The following is a 17150-nucleotide window of genomic DNA, read 5'->3' as shown; positions in this document are numbered from 1 at the left end:
CAGTATCAACACAAAGGAAAACAACTGCACGTCCCATTTCTGCAGATGCATTAAATTAAGGGGAGTTGTGTGTGTTTGTGCAGCTGTAACTCCACATCTGGACACTGTCACTGTTTAACTCCACTTCCTGTAGGCGACCTAACCGCCTGAAAAATTACCTTTAAAAGAAAAAAAGGAAAAAAGAAGAAGAAAAACCCTCCGTTTCATTCATCTTTGCTGACGGATGGATTTTCTGCAGCTCGGCCGAAACCATTAGAAAAAAAAAAAAGCAGTATTTTGTCATGAAATTTGTTCCATCCTGAGGTTTTTTTTTTTTTAAAATGTGCAGCTGGGTGTGAGCTCATGAAGCCATAAGCAGAGCCCCGAGTCTGTGTTAACATGGGGTCACACTCAGGTTAGAGCTCCATTCAAAACCCTGTTACATGCTCTATTAGACTGCGATGCTCGCTCTACCTCCCCGTCTCTCCCAATTTCACTTCTATTCACGTCTATTCAGTCCACCTCCATTCAATCCGGCCTGATTCGCTGGCATGAATGCGACATCGTGTCGAATTGCCAAAAGCGCCTCTCTCCATTTGGGTTCCTTCATAATAGGATGTGTTTATTATTGCAGCAACACATTCATTAAGATTCAGACTCCGCTCTCTCTCCTCTGGTGGGCTACAGTGACTCCTCCTGACCTCTGTCCTCGTATCTCAACGCACATAAAATCAGCTGCCGGAGCGAGTCTCTGAAACTCTTGTCTCAAAGTCTCAGCTGCAAAGTGCTCGGGTCTCACAGAGTCAATCATAAGAGTATGAATGAAAAAAACAAACTGACAACGTTAGATAGTAAACAGAGTAAACAACAGCAGTGGCTCTAAACGTGCTCAGATAAAGGAGGGAAGTAAACAGTGTGTATGCAGGGTCTGCAAAATATTAGTCAAAGACAAACCAAGGAACAACACATAAAGGCAGGAAAAGAAAAGGCATGAAATATATGCAAATGAGAATAATCTGGTGAACAAATGAAGACGTAAGCAAAGTGGAGCTGCTGATAAATACGAGGAAACGAGGAGCCGGGAAATAAAGAGAGAAGAGAGTTGAAACAGAGAAACCCTCTGAGGGTTCAGTCCTCCGATAAACACACAAACAGCCTGACAGATCTGAGACACATCACAGGTTAGTCACTGACTGACTGTCGACATGACTGACTGTGTGTCTGTGTGACGGCGGCCCAGACAGGCAGCTGCCTCTGCATTATTCCTGTGTGTCATTCACTATAATGAAGATGACACAAACGGAACAGGAGCAGAACGTCTCTTCGGTTCTCGCGGCGCGCTCGTGTCGACTGTGGACTGTTCTGCACTCGGTACCGACTGTGACAGAACACTCGGTTCTCAGACTCCGACAGTCGGTCACACTCTGAGTCTGGAGCTCAACAGTCACGAGCCAACGTTCACACAGACGACAGATATCTCAGCAGCTACTGGACGGAAAATACCTCCAACTGTTTTGATGATGAAGTTATTTTATTCTAGCTCGTTTCGGTTCCAGCTTCTTAATTAAATCAAGTGTTTCACCTCGTTAACGTCCACACGATGTTTTTATATAACACAGACACATGATGATGAAATAATCATCAGCACCATGACTGAGTGTTTCCACCTTGAACTGCAGTGAACCAATGACAGACTCATAAACACAGATTCAGGGTTTCATACGTCACAACCCTCAGGAACCAATCCTGTCAACTGGTGGGGACGGGGGGGCGGGGCTAAATACACCTGACACCTTGTCAGTACAGAGAGAGAGAGAGAGAGAGAGAGTTAGCATTAGCACAACCGCTAACACTGCGTCAGCCACTGAGAGTAACAAGCTCATCATAATAAATAAATAAACAATGCCAACTACGCTAACTGTTCTGAAAAGATGCTAACTACGCTAACTGTTCTGAAAAGATGCTAACTACGCTAACTGTTGACATTTAATTTACCAGTGCTCTGATTCGTGACCACATACCTGCAGAACTAAAGACACTCATCAGCCTCAGGTGTAGGTTACATTGTTACAGTAATTAGCCAATTTAGCATGCTAACATAAAATGGTGACCATGGCAAACATCATAAATGCTGAGTATATGCTAATATGTAGCATATACTCTCATATATATTAGCATAATACCCTGCTAACATTGGCGTTTAGCTCAAAGCACCAATGTGTCTAAATGTACAGCGTCATAGAGCTGCTAGCGCGGCAGTTATCAGTTGATTAATTGATCAAAAAGGAAAATGTATTTGCTGCTTTTCAAACTTTTTATGGACAAAACAAGTAATTTTTCTTCAGTTTTCCAACATTTCAAACAAGTGATTAATCAACAGAACAATTAGCAGAATAAGGTCTTGTTCCTTTTCTTCCAGCTCTAACTCAGTTTGTAGTAAACACAGCCATGTTAGGAATATTGATCCCACCTGATCAGAAAGTGAATATCTGTATATAATTTTTTATTACTTTACACTACAGAGAGAAAACAAGCAACAAGCTGAATAAAGATAGTTATTTTTGTTTTCTCTTCTTCATCTGTAAAAATAAACACAGGAAGTCTCACAGAAATAAGAGTCCTCTGTCGGGGCCTAAATATAAAGATGTTTTTTGTGAAGGGAAGTTGGAGGACGACAGAGTTCAGTGTGAAGTGAAATGGAAACACCGTTCATACGTTACAGCGACAGCTCTCGTGATGGTCAACACCAGCGGGGCGTCACGGACCCGGACACGTCGTCTCTCTGTCGCAGCAGATGTTGTTGATGTTGAAGCTGCACAAGAGACGCAGCTGCAGGTTTTTCCATGAAGCTCACAGCTTATTTCATTCATATAAGCTCTGGGTGCACAAATCCCTCGTGGTGCTCGGCTGCTCTCCCACCTCCACCACCACCACCACCCAGCCCCCAGCCCCCCCCACGCCTGCTCAGATGCACCCTGCTGTGTGAACGCTGTGTAGGTACAGGAGAAACACATCATGGAGCCTGTATTCACAACAGCCTGTGTCTTTCTCCTGCTGGGATCAGACCACACAGCGTCTGTGGTCCCGTTCACACCTGGTACTAACACAAGCGTCAGTGATGCGATCTCAAGCGGTCAGTTCACACCTGGATTTAAAATGCATCTCCACACACGTCCAGATTGACCACTTGTGATCGGATCTCACTTCCCTTCTGACCTTCTACAAGTTTAACTCTGACCAACACGTCAGGGTCAACAACCGCGGCGTCGTTAGCATCGCTGAGCGCATCGTACACGACGTCTAACTTGGCGAGACGCAGTGAAACATTTGTGACGTGGTTCTAACATCAAATGACCAGATGCAAAAACTAAATTTAATATTGATTTAACACTAGAAAATAATAACTTACTACATAAATGGATACAGAAGTCAAATATTGTCTAGACATTTGCAAAGCCATGAGCAATCGGCAATCGTTCTGATCATCGTCGTCGTCCGCAGGAAAAACCCGAACGCACAAACAACAACTCTTCATCAGAATCATCAAGCCGTGCGTTTCCACTCCCATAATTAGATGAAGACTCTCAGGTAATCAATCAGTTTGGATTAAAAAAAACAAAAAAACAAGTGATCAGATGCAGAGAAGAAAGACGAGGAAGAAAAACCAGAATCTGAATCTTGCCAAAACATACGAGGAATTTTCTTTGGTGTTTTGGTTCATGACAATAAACATAAGAAGAAGAAAAGAAATATAAACAAAAGATGAAACAAGCAAGTAATTGCAGATATCTTTAAATATAAACAGAAAAAATTTACAATAAGATAAAATATTTACAATATAAATGTGAAGAAATATTATAGAAAAAGATAAATATGTACAATTTCACTGACTGTGAAACTGATTCTCCTTCAGTAAATGCAAATGTAAATTTTACTCTGAATTAGAGTCTTAACGAGGCTCCAGAGGCTTTAACACTGTGATTAGTAAAAGTTAAAATAGAGTTTAACAATGACTCACAATAAATAATTAAAGATGCTGAAGGAAACACTGACACACAATCACAATTATTATTTCTGTTTATGAATTGTTAAATATTTATTACTGTGTAAACTTATGATGATAATAGATGAAGCTCCGTGAGGTTTGTCATTTTATTTCATATTATTTTGTATTTTCACTTTAACTTGAATCGTTTAAAAAACCGTGCGTTCACATGGTCAAAGGAAGGTCAGGTGACACATTCTGGGTTTATAAAGACTCATCTCTGTGAGTGAAATGGCGTGCACGTGTTCTCTGAGTGAACGCATCATTTACGAGTCCGGCCCTGGTCTTATAATGCGACTCGTCCTGTGCTGGGACTGAAACCAGCAGCTTTAATAAAGCACAGTGACTCTGCTCGCTGCTGCAGGTTATTTTTCTAACCCAGACGTGAACAGAGTTTGAATGACGGAGCTGCTGCACCTGAACTGATCCCACCTGCCCTCTGGTTACTGCTGACAACCCCCCCCCCCCCCCCCACCCCCCCCACCCCGTCTTCTCCTGTGAAAACACTTGTCTCCAGTTCTGTCCTTGTGCTTTCTTACGATTTAAACTGAGATTATGATCCAGCGTCTTTAGGGTTTTTACAATTGAATTCATCTAAAATGAGTTTGAATTTGAACCAGTGAAGTTCAGTATCGACCGTGACAGGTCGTCCGTCCTCCACGTCGTGGCCCCGGTCCTGCAGGAGGACAAAATCTAGTTTAAAGACTTAAATTGTTTTAGTTATTATTTGTTTCCGTCTGTTGAGTGATGAACAGACAGAAAACCTGGAGCAACGTCTGATTATATTATTCCACTACACAGGAAACTGCCGCGTACCGACAACGACCTTTTGGCCCTCGAAGGTGAATCTGGTGTGAAAACCATCAGTTTACTGTGACGTGAGACAAAGAATTGATCTGTCTAATGTTTGATATGATTAAGTTGTAGATTAACTGTCTGTCGATCGACTGATTGATTAATCGACTGTTTCCGCTCTAAAAAGAAGCGTTTTATTCTCCTTCTTATGCCGAGTGTGACGACCTCTTCATATCAACATGTCCTCCCTCTCTCTCTCATGTGTGGAGCTGCAACAGTTAATCGATTAATTGATCAATCGATTGAAAGAAAATGAATCGCCAGATATTTTTGATCAATTTTCAAGTAAAAACAACTGAAATTTCTTTTCATTTCTTCACGTCTCAAATGTGAAAAGTAGTTGTTTTTCTTGGTCTTAGTTATAATTAATTTAACTTTGCTAAGGGAGGGGCTACGACACAGTGAGGGGAGGAGCTACAACACACAGAGAGGGGAGGGGCTACGACACACACACAGAGGAAAGATACATCCACATACATTAGATAAATAAATAAAACATTTCCTTTTTTATTTTATTTTTTATTTTATTTTATTTTTTTAAGGCGATTTAGGAAGGAAACTCTGTCCTCCCCTCTCCATGTTTTCCTCCCTATACTCTTTTCTCTCTGTTACTACAACCCTCCCTCCCTCCCTCTCTCTGTCTGTTGTTTTCTCCCTCGTCTGTTGTTGTGTGAAATGTAAAACAGACTGAGCTCTGCCTCCTGTGAGACTCGCTCCACAGTCGGAGCGGAGCAGCTCGGCTGCATCTGAGCTACAAAAACAAATATGTGTGAGAGAGCAGAGACTCGCTCCCAGCTCACACTCACTTTTATCAGGAATTAGTCTGAGCGACGCCGAGCTGCAGGAGCGACAGCTGCTCGCACGGAACGACAACCAGCTCACACAAAACAGACATGACACGGTTTCATCAAGTTACAACAGCCAGGAGCGCTAACGAACCACGTGACATTAGGGGCCTTGATAACGACCCCACAGAGGTTAAAAACCCGGGTCTGGAGGTGAAAACCCAGGTGACTTTAGCCTTTTTCTCAGCTTGTTCAAGGCGGGAATGTGGAGCCTTTATTTCATCTCATCGTTCTAATCAATCAAACACTGTGGCTCCTCCCCCACCTCCCAATCAGCTGCTGATTTGTAGAAGCTTCTTGACGTTACCGGTTCTTGGACGACACAGATGATTTTACTCTGACACATGATCTTCTTCTGAGATGAATCGTACAGATCGCATCATTAAAAGTTTCTATATTTACATATTTAATTTCAAAAGTTCAGTCTCTGCTAACCAGACCATGTTAACTGTTAGCTAGTCTGCTAGCTGCAGCTGGAGACAGCAGTCCTTTTTCTGCTCTGCAGCTCTGCTCGGTTAGCTTAGCATAGCAGCACATGAACCATTTATCCACCTGATTAGAACAAGAACCGCGATCACCAGCTGCAGTCCAAGTCTGTCTGCAGGACCAGAGACCTGCTGCAGGCAGGACAACCCCAGGTGGAGCGAGCTGGATATCAGTCAGAACTTTCAAGTTAAAATGCTTAAATATAGCAACCCACAAATAAATAAATAACAGCGCTGTCCAAACAAATTCTCCACATCAACTAAGCAAAACGTCTGATTGGTTGTGACACAGCTCGTGAGCAGGAGACAGCACTGTGGGTGAAGAGAGGGACTTTCAGAATAAAACCAGACGGAAACAGGATGCAGATGGTGGACTGCGACCAGAAAACACTGTCATGTGATCTTTTGGCCTGATCACCCACCACCTACACGTCCGCTCACGTAACCGCATCAAGTGTTGTGACCTCAGCTCGGACAAAAACTAGACTGAAACTGAAAACCGGGTCCAGACGAGTTTTTAACGAGTCGAGCTAAACTACAGCAGAAGATTGTAAATAAACAACACACGTTATATTATACGTTTAATGTTCACATTCAATCCAGTGTCATTTGTGTTATTTGATGAGTCTGTTTAGCCTCAGCTTCCGCGGCTTCTCCGCAGACTCAGTGTGTCACAATAATCTTATCAGACGTATCACTGACGCCCAGAGGAAAAAAATCCTGCAGCTCACAACTGTGTTTTCTTTACCTCCGATTCTGATCTAATCTGTTTCTCCTAACACCCCCCCGGACAGGCGGGGGTGTGTCAGGTGTAGAAATCCCACCAAAGACACAACATGCGGCGAGCTAACACCAACCCACAGCTTTGGATCATATCAAATGAAATATCATGTGATTAAATGTCATCTGCCTCTGATGGTAAGTTTCCCTCTGATGCCAAACCGACGCCGTTAACGGCCGTGTGTAATCAGAACATATCTTCACCCTCCGGCAGGAATATAAGAGTCTTTCATGAAACGACAAAATACCGTGTTCACCAAACTGCAGCCAGATTCTCCTCGCTTTAATAAAGAGGTAAACTGTGGTTCTATCAGCGTCTGCACAGTGTGTGTGTGTGTGTGAGTATGAGCTTTGATGTCTGCTCTGATCAGGATGTTTCACCTTGCTGGGTTAAACTCCCTGAACGCTCGTGCAGTATTAAACCTCCGCTCCGACCAAATCAAAGGAAGAGATTCTGTCAGATGAGATGAAGACCTCCTCCTCCTCCTCCTCCTCCTCTGTGGGACCCTGTGCATCACTCAGCGGAAACACAGGCACTTGTTACGGCACTTGTTGATTAAAATAAATAAATAAATAAATACAGAGAACAGTGTGTTGAGTTTCAGAACATCAACCAGGAGCCGGAGGCACGGCGTGGGGTTTGGCGGCTCTGCTGGGCCCTAAAAACTTAATGTGAGAGAGCGTCGTTAAGGAACGCCGGCGCTCTAAACGCCACTAAAGCCTCTGTGATACGCAGCAAGATTTTGATTTCATCTGGAAGACGCAGAGCAGGACGCTACGTGAGGCCGCTGAGGGGGGAGGGAGGGGTTATAGTCTACAATTAAAGCTTTTGTTTTTCGGATCATTCCAGTGTTTTAAAGACTCTCATCGACAGATTTAAAAAAATAAAGGGATTCAGTATTCTGGCAGCGTGGAGAGTTTCCACAGAGTTCACCATGTTAAATTTAATACTTTAAGACCTTTTTAATACCACAGAGAATGTGATTTAATACCTGTTTCACCACAGTGTGAAGGTATGATGGGAAACCTGAAGAGACAAAGTGGCCTTAAATTCTTTATTATCATATCACAGTTTTGTTTCTTTCAAATCTGTAGGTTTTACATTTATTCCCAATGATGTAATTAATTAAATTAATAAGACCTGGTCCTGGATAAGCAGCCGAACGGATGGATGGATTTTTAGAGCTGAAACGATCAGTCAATTGATCGATTAGTCCATCAAAAGAAAATCTGCAATTGTTTTGATAATTGATTAATGGTTTCAGTCGTTTTTCAAGCAAAAAGGTCAAAGATTTGCTGGTATTTTTAGATCATATGTGAGAATATATAAAATATCTAAGTTGTGTTTTGAACTGATGGACAGAATTTTTTAAAAATAAACAACAGGCAAGATAAAATTGTTCTAATTTGTCTAGCATTTAAATGTTTATAACAAGTACAAACTGACATATTTATGTTTTCTGCTACTGTTCGTGAGGTCTAGACTTTAAAGCTCCTCCAGTGTAAAGGTCTGTGTCCATGTGTAGTGTGATTATAGATCAGCTCTAGCTTCTATATTAATACTGTGAAAGTATCAAAGCCTCAGTCCACAGAGAAATGCACACAGCCTGTATTCAGAAACTGAGCCTTAAAACCAGCCGTCAGGACTTCTGGAACTTTGTGATGTCACAACAAAGCAGTCACCAAGCCCCGCCCACCTGGACCCACCATCCAAACCTTGCAGGATTTGGTTTCTCTGAATGTTTTTACCTGAAATCTGCTATATTTTTATTGGATCACTCAGAAAACAGTCAGCCAATCAGAAGAGAGGCTCAGAGCCTCCCCTCTTCTGATTGGCTCACCGACCTGTTGTTACTAGAGCTGCAGAGAGAAGCCTGAGAGAGGAGATGGGGGGGGGCTTTGAGTAATGACCTCAGCATTCCTGCACTCCTGGTAACCGTCCTGAGTCTGTCAGCAACAGATTAAGACAGCCGCTAATGTCTGTCGTTGAGCCGAGGGTCATTATTACATGTGCAGATTTAAATACAGGTGTAATGAGGCCGGCTGGTAAATTCAGCGTTCTGGGCAGAACAAAACAAGGTCAGCACATTGTTCTCCGCCGCTACTGCACTGTACTCAACGCTCCCCGGAGCCGGAGTCCATTTAGTGCTGAGCTCCCTCTGGTCTTTACATCCATTTACTGCAGCTGTCTGCTCTTTTAAAGCCGGCCCTCATTTACCTCTATTTTCTCTAAATCCCCCGTCTGCTGAATGGAGTCTGGGTGATGGAGGAACGAGGCACTGACCCGTGACGGACGGAGGGCGGCATCTCCACAGACCTGCAGCGAGGAGTCTGAGGTCACACTGACAACACACCTGAAGAAGACGTTACGGTAAATAACCAAAGCTATCCTAAGAATCGACATGTTACATTTACTGAGGCTACAGCAATGACTGTCTCACCGTTATCTGACCTTTAATAAACCAAATGATTAACCAACACAACAACGGACACAATGTGTTTTGGCCTGGATCAAGATTTCAAGTGTTTTTTTGTGGCCATGTGCCTCATTCTTGACACTTTCTCTTGACTTTAAATTAAAGTAACCAATTGAAAAATAATACATCACCTTGAGTTTTTGCTACAACTGATACCTGCCCACTATGAGACGATGATCTTCACAGCTACAACAGCAGCAGCAGTGACAGTGTTTGCTATAGGTCTGATGGTTCCACCATAACTAGATACCAAAACACATTAGAGCAAATATCACCGTCTACCGAGGGCAAGAGAAAATATTTCAGGCTATTGTAAATGAAATTTAGACTCTTTATTACCTTTTAACGCCTTTTCCTTTAGCAAACTACACTCTAGATTTTTCAAAACGCTTGGACACATCTAGCGATCTACCTAATGATTACTTCCACTATCGATTAATCTACTGTATTATTTTTATTCGGCTATGAAACGTAAGAAAATCATGAGAAATGGCTGTTAGTCCACGGTGACGTTTTCTCTGGTCAACTGTACAAAACTCAAGAAAAGGGTCGAGTACAAACCGGACAATCGTAGAAAACCATCAAATCTCCACCACTGAGGAACTGGAAACAGAAAACGTTTTCACATTTTTGCTTACAATTGTCAAAAATTATTATTTGATGATCAAAATTGTTACCAATTAATTTTCTGTCAAATGACTAATTAATTAAATGTGTTAAATCAAATGTGATCAAATTCATGCTTTTCTGGAAAGTTGACATGCATCAAGACGCCACCAGGAAAACATGTGCTGCAGGTGTTTGATGCTACTGTGCTAAACAGGTAAATAAATAAAGTAAACAACTTCACAACGTACAACGCTTTCCAGCAGGTGGTGCGTTGCATCCACTGCAGCTCAAACACTCACTGAAAACAGTGAATTAAAAATATGAGGTCAAACAGATCTACATGAGCCAAGAGTCTTCGTTTTCCTGCAGCTCTGTGATGCAGTGAAAGAATTATTCAGGTGGACAAATGGAAACACTGTTGAAGCAGCAATATAAACACACAACCACCGAAAACGTCACAACACAATGCAACTGGAATAAAAGCCTGTCTACGAAGTGTAAGAAACACTGAGACTCAAACACACAACCAACTCACTGCAAAACCAAAACCAGGAGCCGTTTGTCAAACCACAAGCTGCAGAGATATTGATGATTTTCTCTGGGTTCAGCTCTTAAATAAAGTCATCTGAGTCTGCTGAGCCAGTATTATAAGCCTTGAAACTACATCCACATGTTTGGAGGAATTACTCCACCAACATCTGTAGTGAGTCGTGTGGATTCTTGGAAATCAACGGTTTCTGTCGTTGAGATTTTAAACTAAAAGTTTCAGAGTCTCAAACCCATAACAAAGACTTTGATTTGTTTCTGAACTTACAGGCGTAGGTCATGGCGAAGCTGCTCCCCGTGTCCACCATGTCCACTTGTGGTACCAGCTTGGGGATGTCCTGGTGCTGCGCCAGGGCGAAACGAAACACCTCGTACTCGTGGGAGCCGGTGGGGAAAAGGCCGCCTGTTCAACACAAACACACAAACACACACACACACACAGAGTTACTTCCTGTCCAGAGACACACGGACAAAATAACTGGCTAAAAATGTCTTTTTGGTTAAAAAATACTTCTTAAATGTGAAGATTTGTTGCTTTTCTGTGTCATTAATGAGGGTTAAGTGAATATATTTGAGTTTTAATAAGAATTTAACAGAATAATACAAGCAATCTGAATAATTCACACTCATGACAAAAAGAATAAAAGTTTTAACAAATGTGAAACTGGGTTTGAAACAGTCTGTGGCTTTAATCTACTCCAGGTATGACAAGTCTGGGTAAAGTGGTCTTTGATCTTGACCTGGTCTGATGTGGTCTACCTGAGAAGGAAGTAGCAAAACCTCCCATTTTGATGTTTTCAAAAAACAAAATAAAAGGTCTTTTAAGGGTTTTTAAACTGGTCTCTTTGTTAATCTCTTCTAAATCTAACAAGTCCACAGAGGTTTTTAATCAATCAATCAAACTTTATTAGTATAGTACTTTTCATACAAGTTAGTTCAGTTCAAACTGCTTCACAGGCAACTGATAAGCTAACAAGGACAATCAAGTAAGAAAGCAGAGAATGAGATACAATAGAATAGATTTATAAAGTTATAATAACATTAGCAAAAAAATATATATATATATAATCAATAATAAAAGAACAGATTAAAGTGAATAAAATAAGTGAATAAAATAAAGTGAAGCGCTACAGTTTGAAAATGTCAACACTTCCGGCCTCGAGGAGACTGTTCCAACGGCTCGGAGCAATAAAGCTAAAAGCTGCGTCACCACAGGTTCCGGTCCTGCACTCCGGAACAATCGTGTTTCGACAACTACAACAAAAAGTTCCACAAACCTCAAACGTTTGAAACAGTTCCTGGAGTCTACTCGTTCATCACGTCCATGTTTAATCAACTTAACTTCCGCTTCACCTGTCGAACCGGAAGCTAACTTCACTGGAGGCCCGTTTCTTCAAATGAATCCAACTTAAGCTAACTGACGTTAACTCGCCTTTAAACGGTTAAAAGACGTAAAACTGTCAAGTAACATCGGTCACCGTGTGACACACAAACGGACAACCCTCGTGCCGTCGTCAGTCCGGTTCTACACACACATTTTTATGTTGTTCGAAGACAAAATTTTACCGCGCTCGCATCTCACCGGCGACTCTTTCCGGCGTTACGCCTTCAAAATAAAAGCTTCTAAATAGTATATCAAACGTGTAAAACTCACAAACAGTCTCAAACATAGATATATACATTCAATCTTTGAATAAGATAGTAACTAATGCTATAATAGATAAATGTAGTAGAGTAATTAAAGTAGAAGTATAAAGGAATAACCTCGAAACTATACTTAAGTCGAGAACTGCAGTTAATGCAAAACACTGCATTAAAGTGACCAGAAATACAAGGCCCAGATTACTGTTATCACAAAAGTAGTAAGTAGATTTTAAAAATGACCATGTGATAAAATAAAGTCCCTGCGTCTCACTGCTAAAGCTCATAATCTCCCTCATGTGACTGCCTTATTTTGAAGGTAAAATACAGCTTATTGTACCTAGCATAATGGAAACTGCTTACAGGACAATATGGGGATGTTATAAGGATATTATTGGAAGAGTATATGATTTATTCATCAGAACTATAAAGGCTGGAAGCAGTCCATCTGCTCTGACAGAAGGCCTCGCTGATTCAATAAACACATCCAGAGAGAACTCGTTCTTGACTTTTAGTGCTGATGCTCACTGGTTGGTATGCAGGGTCAGACGCACACGGACTGCAGGAGAGAGTTTATTCTGGTGAAATGCAGGTTAGTTAAACTTGCTGGCACATCAGCACCAAACTGGAGAGGAAACTGCCGCAGCGGGAGCCTGAACCAGTGGTCCGATGAATCACATTATAATTTCATTTTGGGAGAGTAACACGCTCTGCAGCCCTCAGCCACCTGATCCACACTGAATGTGACCAAACCAGCCGAGGTTCAAATGCGACTAAAAGAGTTGATGGAGGATTCATCCGGTGCACAAATGTCCCAGTGAAATTCATTTTAGAAAGAGACATGTTGAGATTATTGATACTGATACAGGAAATAAAACTGATAATCTGTTTGTTCAGATGGTGCCAGGGCAACATGGGTCACAAGACGCTTTCTATCATCTTTTCTACATCGACAACCAAGATGACCACAGCTCAAAAACGTCTGAGTATGTCAAGAGATCCATTATACAGTTTTTCCTGTTTTAGCTAGTGGTGGAAACTATACTGAGGTACAACTTTAAACTACACAACAGGATATAAAATAAAACAGATAGTTCACCTCAACCAGCTCTAACATTAAAATGCTGCTTACACAATGATGCATCAATAATTAAAGTCCAGTAATATCATACATATAATAATAGAACCTCTTACAGGGGTGATTCTGCAGAACAACCACTTTTGCTTTTGAAACTTTAAGTACATTTTGCTGATGATAATTATTCTGTACTTTTACAATTTTGAACGCAGGACTTTTTCTTATAGTGGAATATTTACACAATTTAGTATTATTTGATTTCTTCTATGTGGTCTTAGCTGCCAAAATCTCCTCCAAAACAAAAATCTTGTCATTAAAAAGGCAACTCAACAGTTTCAAATTGGGTTCACTTTGGGTCACTGCAAAATTCACAACACCTTGAAGAAGATTACCTACTGTACAGAACTATATATCACAGATGATTTACAGTGGCAGCAGAGGTCCTTGTGTGCTGAGGAAGTTGTAGCCCGCCAAGTGATGGAAGTACTCAGATGTTTTACTCAAGTAAAAGCAGCAGTGCCACACTCTATCAATACTAGGTTACAGACTAAGGTCCTGCATTCAAAATCCTATTTATGTAAAAGTACAGAAATATTAGCATCAGAATATGCTTACTCATTATGCAGGATGGGCCATTTCAAATGAATGTATACATTATATTATTTTATTATTATTATTACTGATGTATTAGTGTTTGCCTTAGTAGTATTGTCTAAACCTGTTGATTATATTTTGTTTTATTAATCTGAGTCTGCAAAAATAATTAAAGTCGCAGTAGTATCAGTCACCAATGTTGCAGGAAAAGCTTAAGTGTAATGAAACATTATCAGATGTTATGTGGAAATATCCCTGAAATATTATGAAGAATATATGGAGGCTACACTCCACCAGCTCCCACAGGCTGCAATATCCCAGAGGAAATATTATAGGAACCATTAAACACACGATCCCAAGATACTATAGAGAATTACTACCATACTGTAGGCGCTGCTGAGCACCTTCATAAGTCAAGAAAGCACACTACCTTGTAATAAGAATAACTGATGGATTTGGATCAATCACTTAATCAATCAACAGAAAATTAATCTGCAACTATTTTCATAATTAATTTATTCATCTATTATTTCAGTCGGTTCTTAAGCAAAAAAGTCAAAGATTCTGGGGCTCCAGCTTCTCAAATATGATGATCTTCAGGTTTATTTGTCATATGTGACAGTAAATTAATCATCTTAAGGTTTGGCAATGTCATTAAGACAAAACAAGCGTACTGAAGACATTGCCTTGGGCTCTGAGAAACTGTGATTGCCATTTTTTAAAGTATCCTTTTTAACATTTCATTAATCAGCGAATCAAGAAAACAATTGGCAGAATAACAAATTGTGAGTTATGTAAAAGAAACCTTTAGTAGACCTATATTTCAGGAGTGTTACAATATATTACTGTAGGATACAAACTATAAATCCTGGTATGTACATTTAACCTGGGTAGTCACAGCAGATAAAACACATACACACAAACACAATTTAACTCAATATGGGGAGTTATTTGAGTTACATATACAAAAGTCAAGAGCTATACACCCAGTACATCACATTACTATACAATTACATTAGTGTATAAGACTCTGTCCATGGTGCTGATTCCTACATTAACGCTATATGACTCTGTCCATGGTGCTGGTTCCTACATTAACGCTATATGACTCTGTCCATGGTGCTGATTCCTACATTAACGCTATATGACTCTGTCCATGGTGCTGGTTCCTACATTAACGCTATATGACTCTGTCCATGGTGCTGATTCCTACATTAACGCTATATGACTCTGTCCATGGTGCTGGTTCCTACATTAACGCTATATGACTCTGTCCATGGTGCTGATTCCTACATTAACGCTATATGACTCTGTCCATGGTGCTGGTTCCTACATTAACACTATATGACTCTGTCCATGGTGCTGATTCCTATCCTGTCAGTGAAAAACAACATTACTGTATCTCTGAGCACCTGAACACACCTACACCATTATGGTAATATTCTACTTCAGTTGTTTATGTTGTGGGAACATTTAAGTGCAAGAGACACAAAAATACTGTAAGTCACAACATGAATATATGAATACTAATATACTGTAAGTCACAGAGGGAATCCCAGCTACGGGCATTATTACCAGCGTGCTGACTGGCACTGTACAAACACAATATAACAACAGTAATATTATAGTAATATTTTAGGATTATTATATGCACCAATATTAAGAATGAATGACTTTTAAAGGTGCTGCATTTGGCTTCCAAAAATCATTGATTTCTAACATATTATATGAAAAATGATGTAAAGATATTAGGGATGTGTTAACGAAATATCACTGGAGTTGAACCTCAACACAGTGCGTCATTATATGAACGCATAGGCTAATTAATGGGTAAAATATAAATGAATGTGTACGCCTAGATGAGAAATATAGGAATATATTGTGTTACAGAAACTAGAAGCTTCAGATTTTGGAATCAGAAATGATCTGAGATGATTATTAGGTAGAGAAAATACAGATGAAGACCGGGTCTTCTTGTCCCGGAGCGCCCCTGGGCGCAGGCACCCCTCAGCCCGCCGCTCACTCACCTATGTTGATATTACTTGGGAAACTTGTGCCGCTGCAGAGCCCGATCAGCAGCAGCGGCAGCAGCAGGAGGACCGAGGGGAGCGGGGAGCTCTGCAGCCGCATGTTTCCTCCAGCAGCAGCACCGACGGGAGACGCGGAACAACCGGCGTAATCCCATTCACTCCGGGGCCGGTACAGATCCACCTCAGCCCGGCCACAGACTCACACATCCACCGGCAGTCTGCTTCAGTCAGTCCTCTCTCTCTCTCTCTCTCTCTCTCTCTGAGTCTTTCCCTCTCATCAAACATCCATAGTTGAAGCGCAGAGCTCTGCTGCCGCGTCGACTCTGGGTGTCGGAGTGTTTGTTCACTGTTTCTGTACCCCACTCTCTCTCTCTCTCTCTCTCTCTCCCACTCTCTCTCTCTCCCACTCACTCTCTCTTTCTCTCTCTCTCTTTCCCTCTCTCTCTCTCTCTGGTCATGCAAAACACCAGTATGCTGTGTCTTGGCAAAGCCTGATGGATGAGGAGAAACCGTCCTCTGATCCGAATAAACACGGTGACAACACCACACAACTCACAGTGGCATAAATCACATAATGACAACGACCAGTGGTGGAAAGTAACTAAGTACATTTACTCAAGTACTGTTGAACATTCATCTAAGAGACTCTCTTCTAAACGTCTGACGTGATTAAATGATCCAATAGACGCTGTGTATCAGAAGTGTTTTTTCTTCTTTCCTCCCATTAATCATCTGACCCTTTGGAGGGCCTAGACCCCTATGTTGGGAACCACTGGAATAAAGCTGACTGTATGAAGTCGTTAAAACCAGCTTCTATTCTAATATTAAGAATCTAATAATATATCAGTCACAGGAGACATTTTTCTCTACTTTTACTTTTGATATTTCAAGTACTTTCATATACTTAAGGTACACACTAAAAGTACTTTTACTTCAGTAGGATTTTGAATGCAGGACTATTGTATTGGATCAGGATCTGAATATTTCTTCCATCACTGACAAAGAAAATAAAACCAGCAACAGCTTCACCCACACAACCAGTAACCACTTATAATGTCATTATATCCATGTGATTTACATGAAATAAAACACACAACATTAAACACAACAGTCTCTTTTCTGACACGTGTTTAATCTGTGGAGGAAACAAATTCCACACATATAAACTGGAGTCGTTGTCACTGGG

General features: G+C 41.0%; 1 protein-coding gene across 5 annotated transcripts in view; it reads right to left on the bottom strand.

The window, feature by feature from the left end:
- Positions 1–16312, bottom strand: part of LOC130182768 (glutamate receptor 1-like) — a 63927-nt gene extending 47615 nt beyond the window's left edge. For 2 of the 5 annotated variants that reach the window (XM_056397909.1, XM_056397910.1), the window contains exons 1-2: positions 15962–16310; positions 10890–11024 (exon numbers count right to left, since the gene is read on the bottom strand). In XM_056397909.1, the coding sequence (XP_056253884.1) occupies positions 10890–11024; positions 15962–16064 (238 nt within the window). In that variant the 5' untranslated portion in view covers positions 16065–16310. Of the gene's footprint in view, positions 1–10889; positions 11025–11898; positions 12093–15961 lie in introns of those variants that run through there. The other 3 variants (XR_008829749.1, XM_056397913.1, XM_056397911.1) reach the window with 3 other exon arrangements.
- Between the last annotated feature and the right edge of the window lie 838 nt (positions 16313–17150).

The sequence above is a fragment of the Seriola aureovittata genome, chromosome 15 (genome assembly GCF_021018895.1).
Source record: "Seriola aureovittata isolate HTS-2021-v1 ecotype China chromosome 15, ASM2101889v1, whole genome shotgun sequence".
Classification (NCBI taxonomy): Eukaryota; Metazoa; Chordata; class Actinopteri; order Carangiformes; family Carangidae; genus Seriola; species Seriola aureovittata.
The sequence above is the reverse complement of the archived record's forward strand: the minus strand, read 5'-3'. Positions and strand labels throughout refer to the sequence as shown.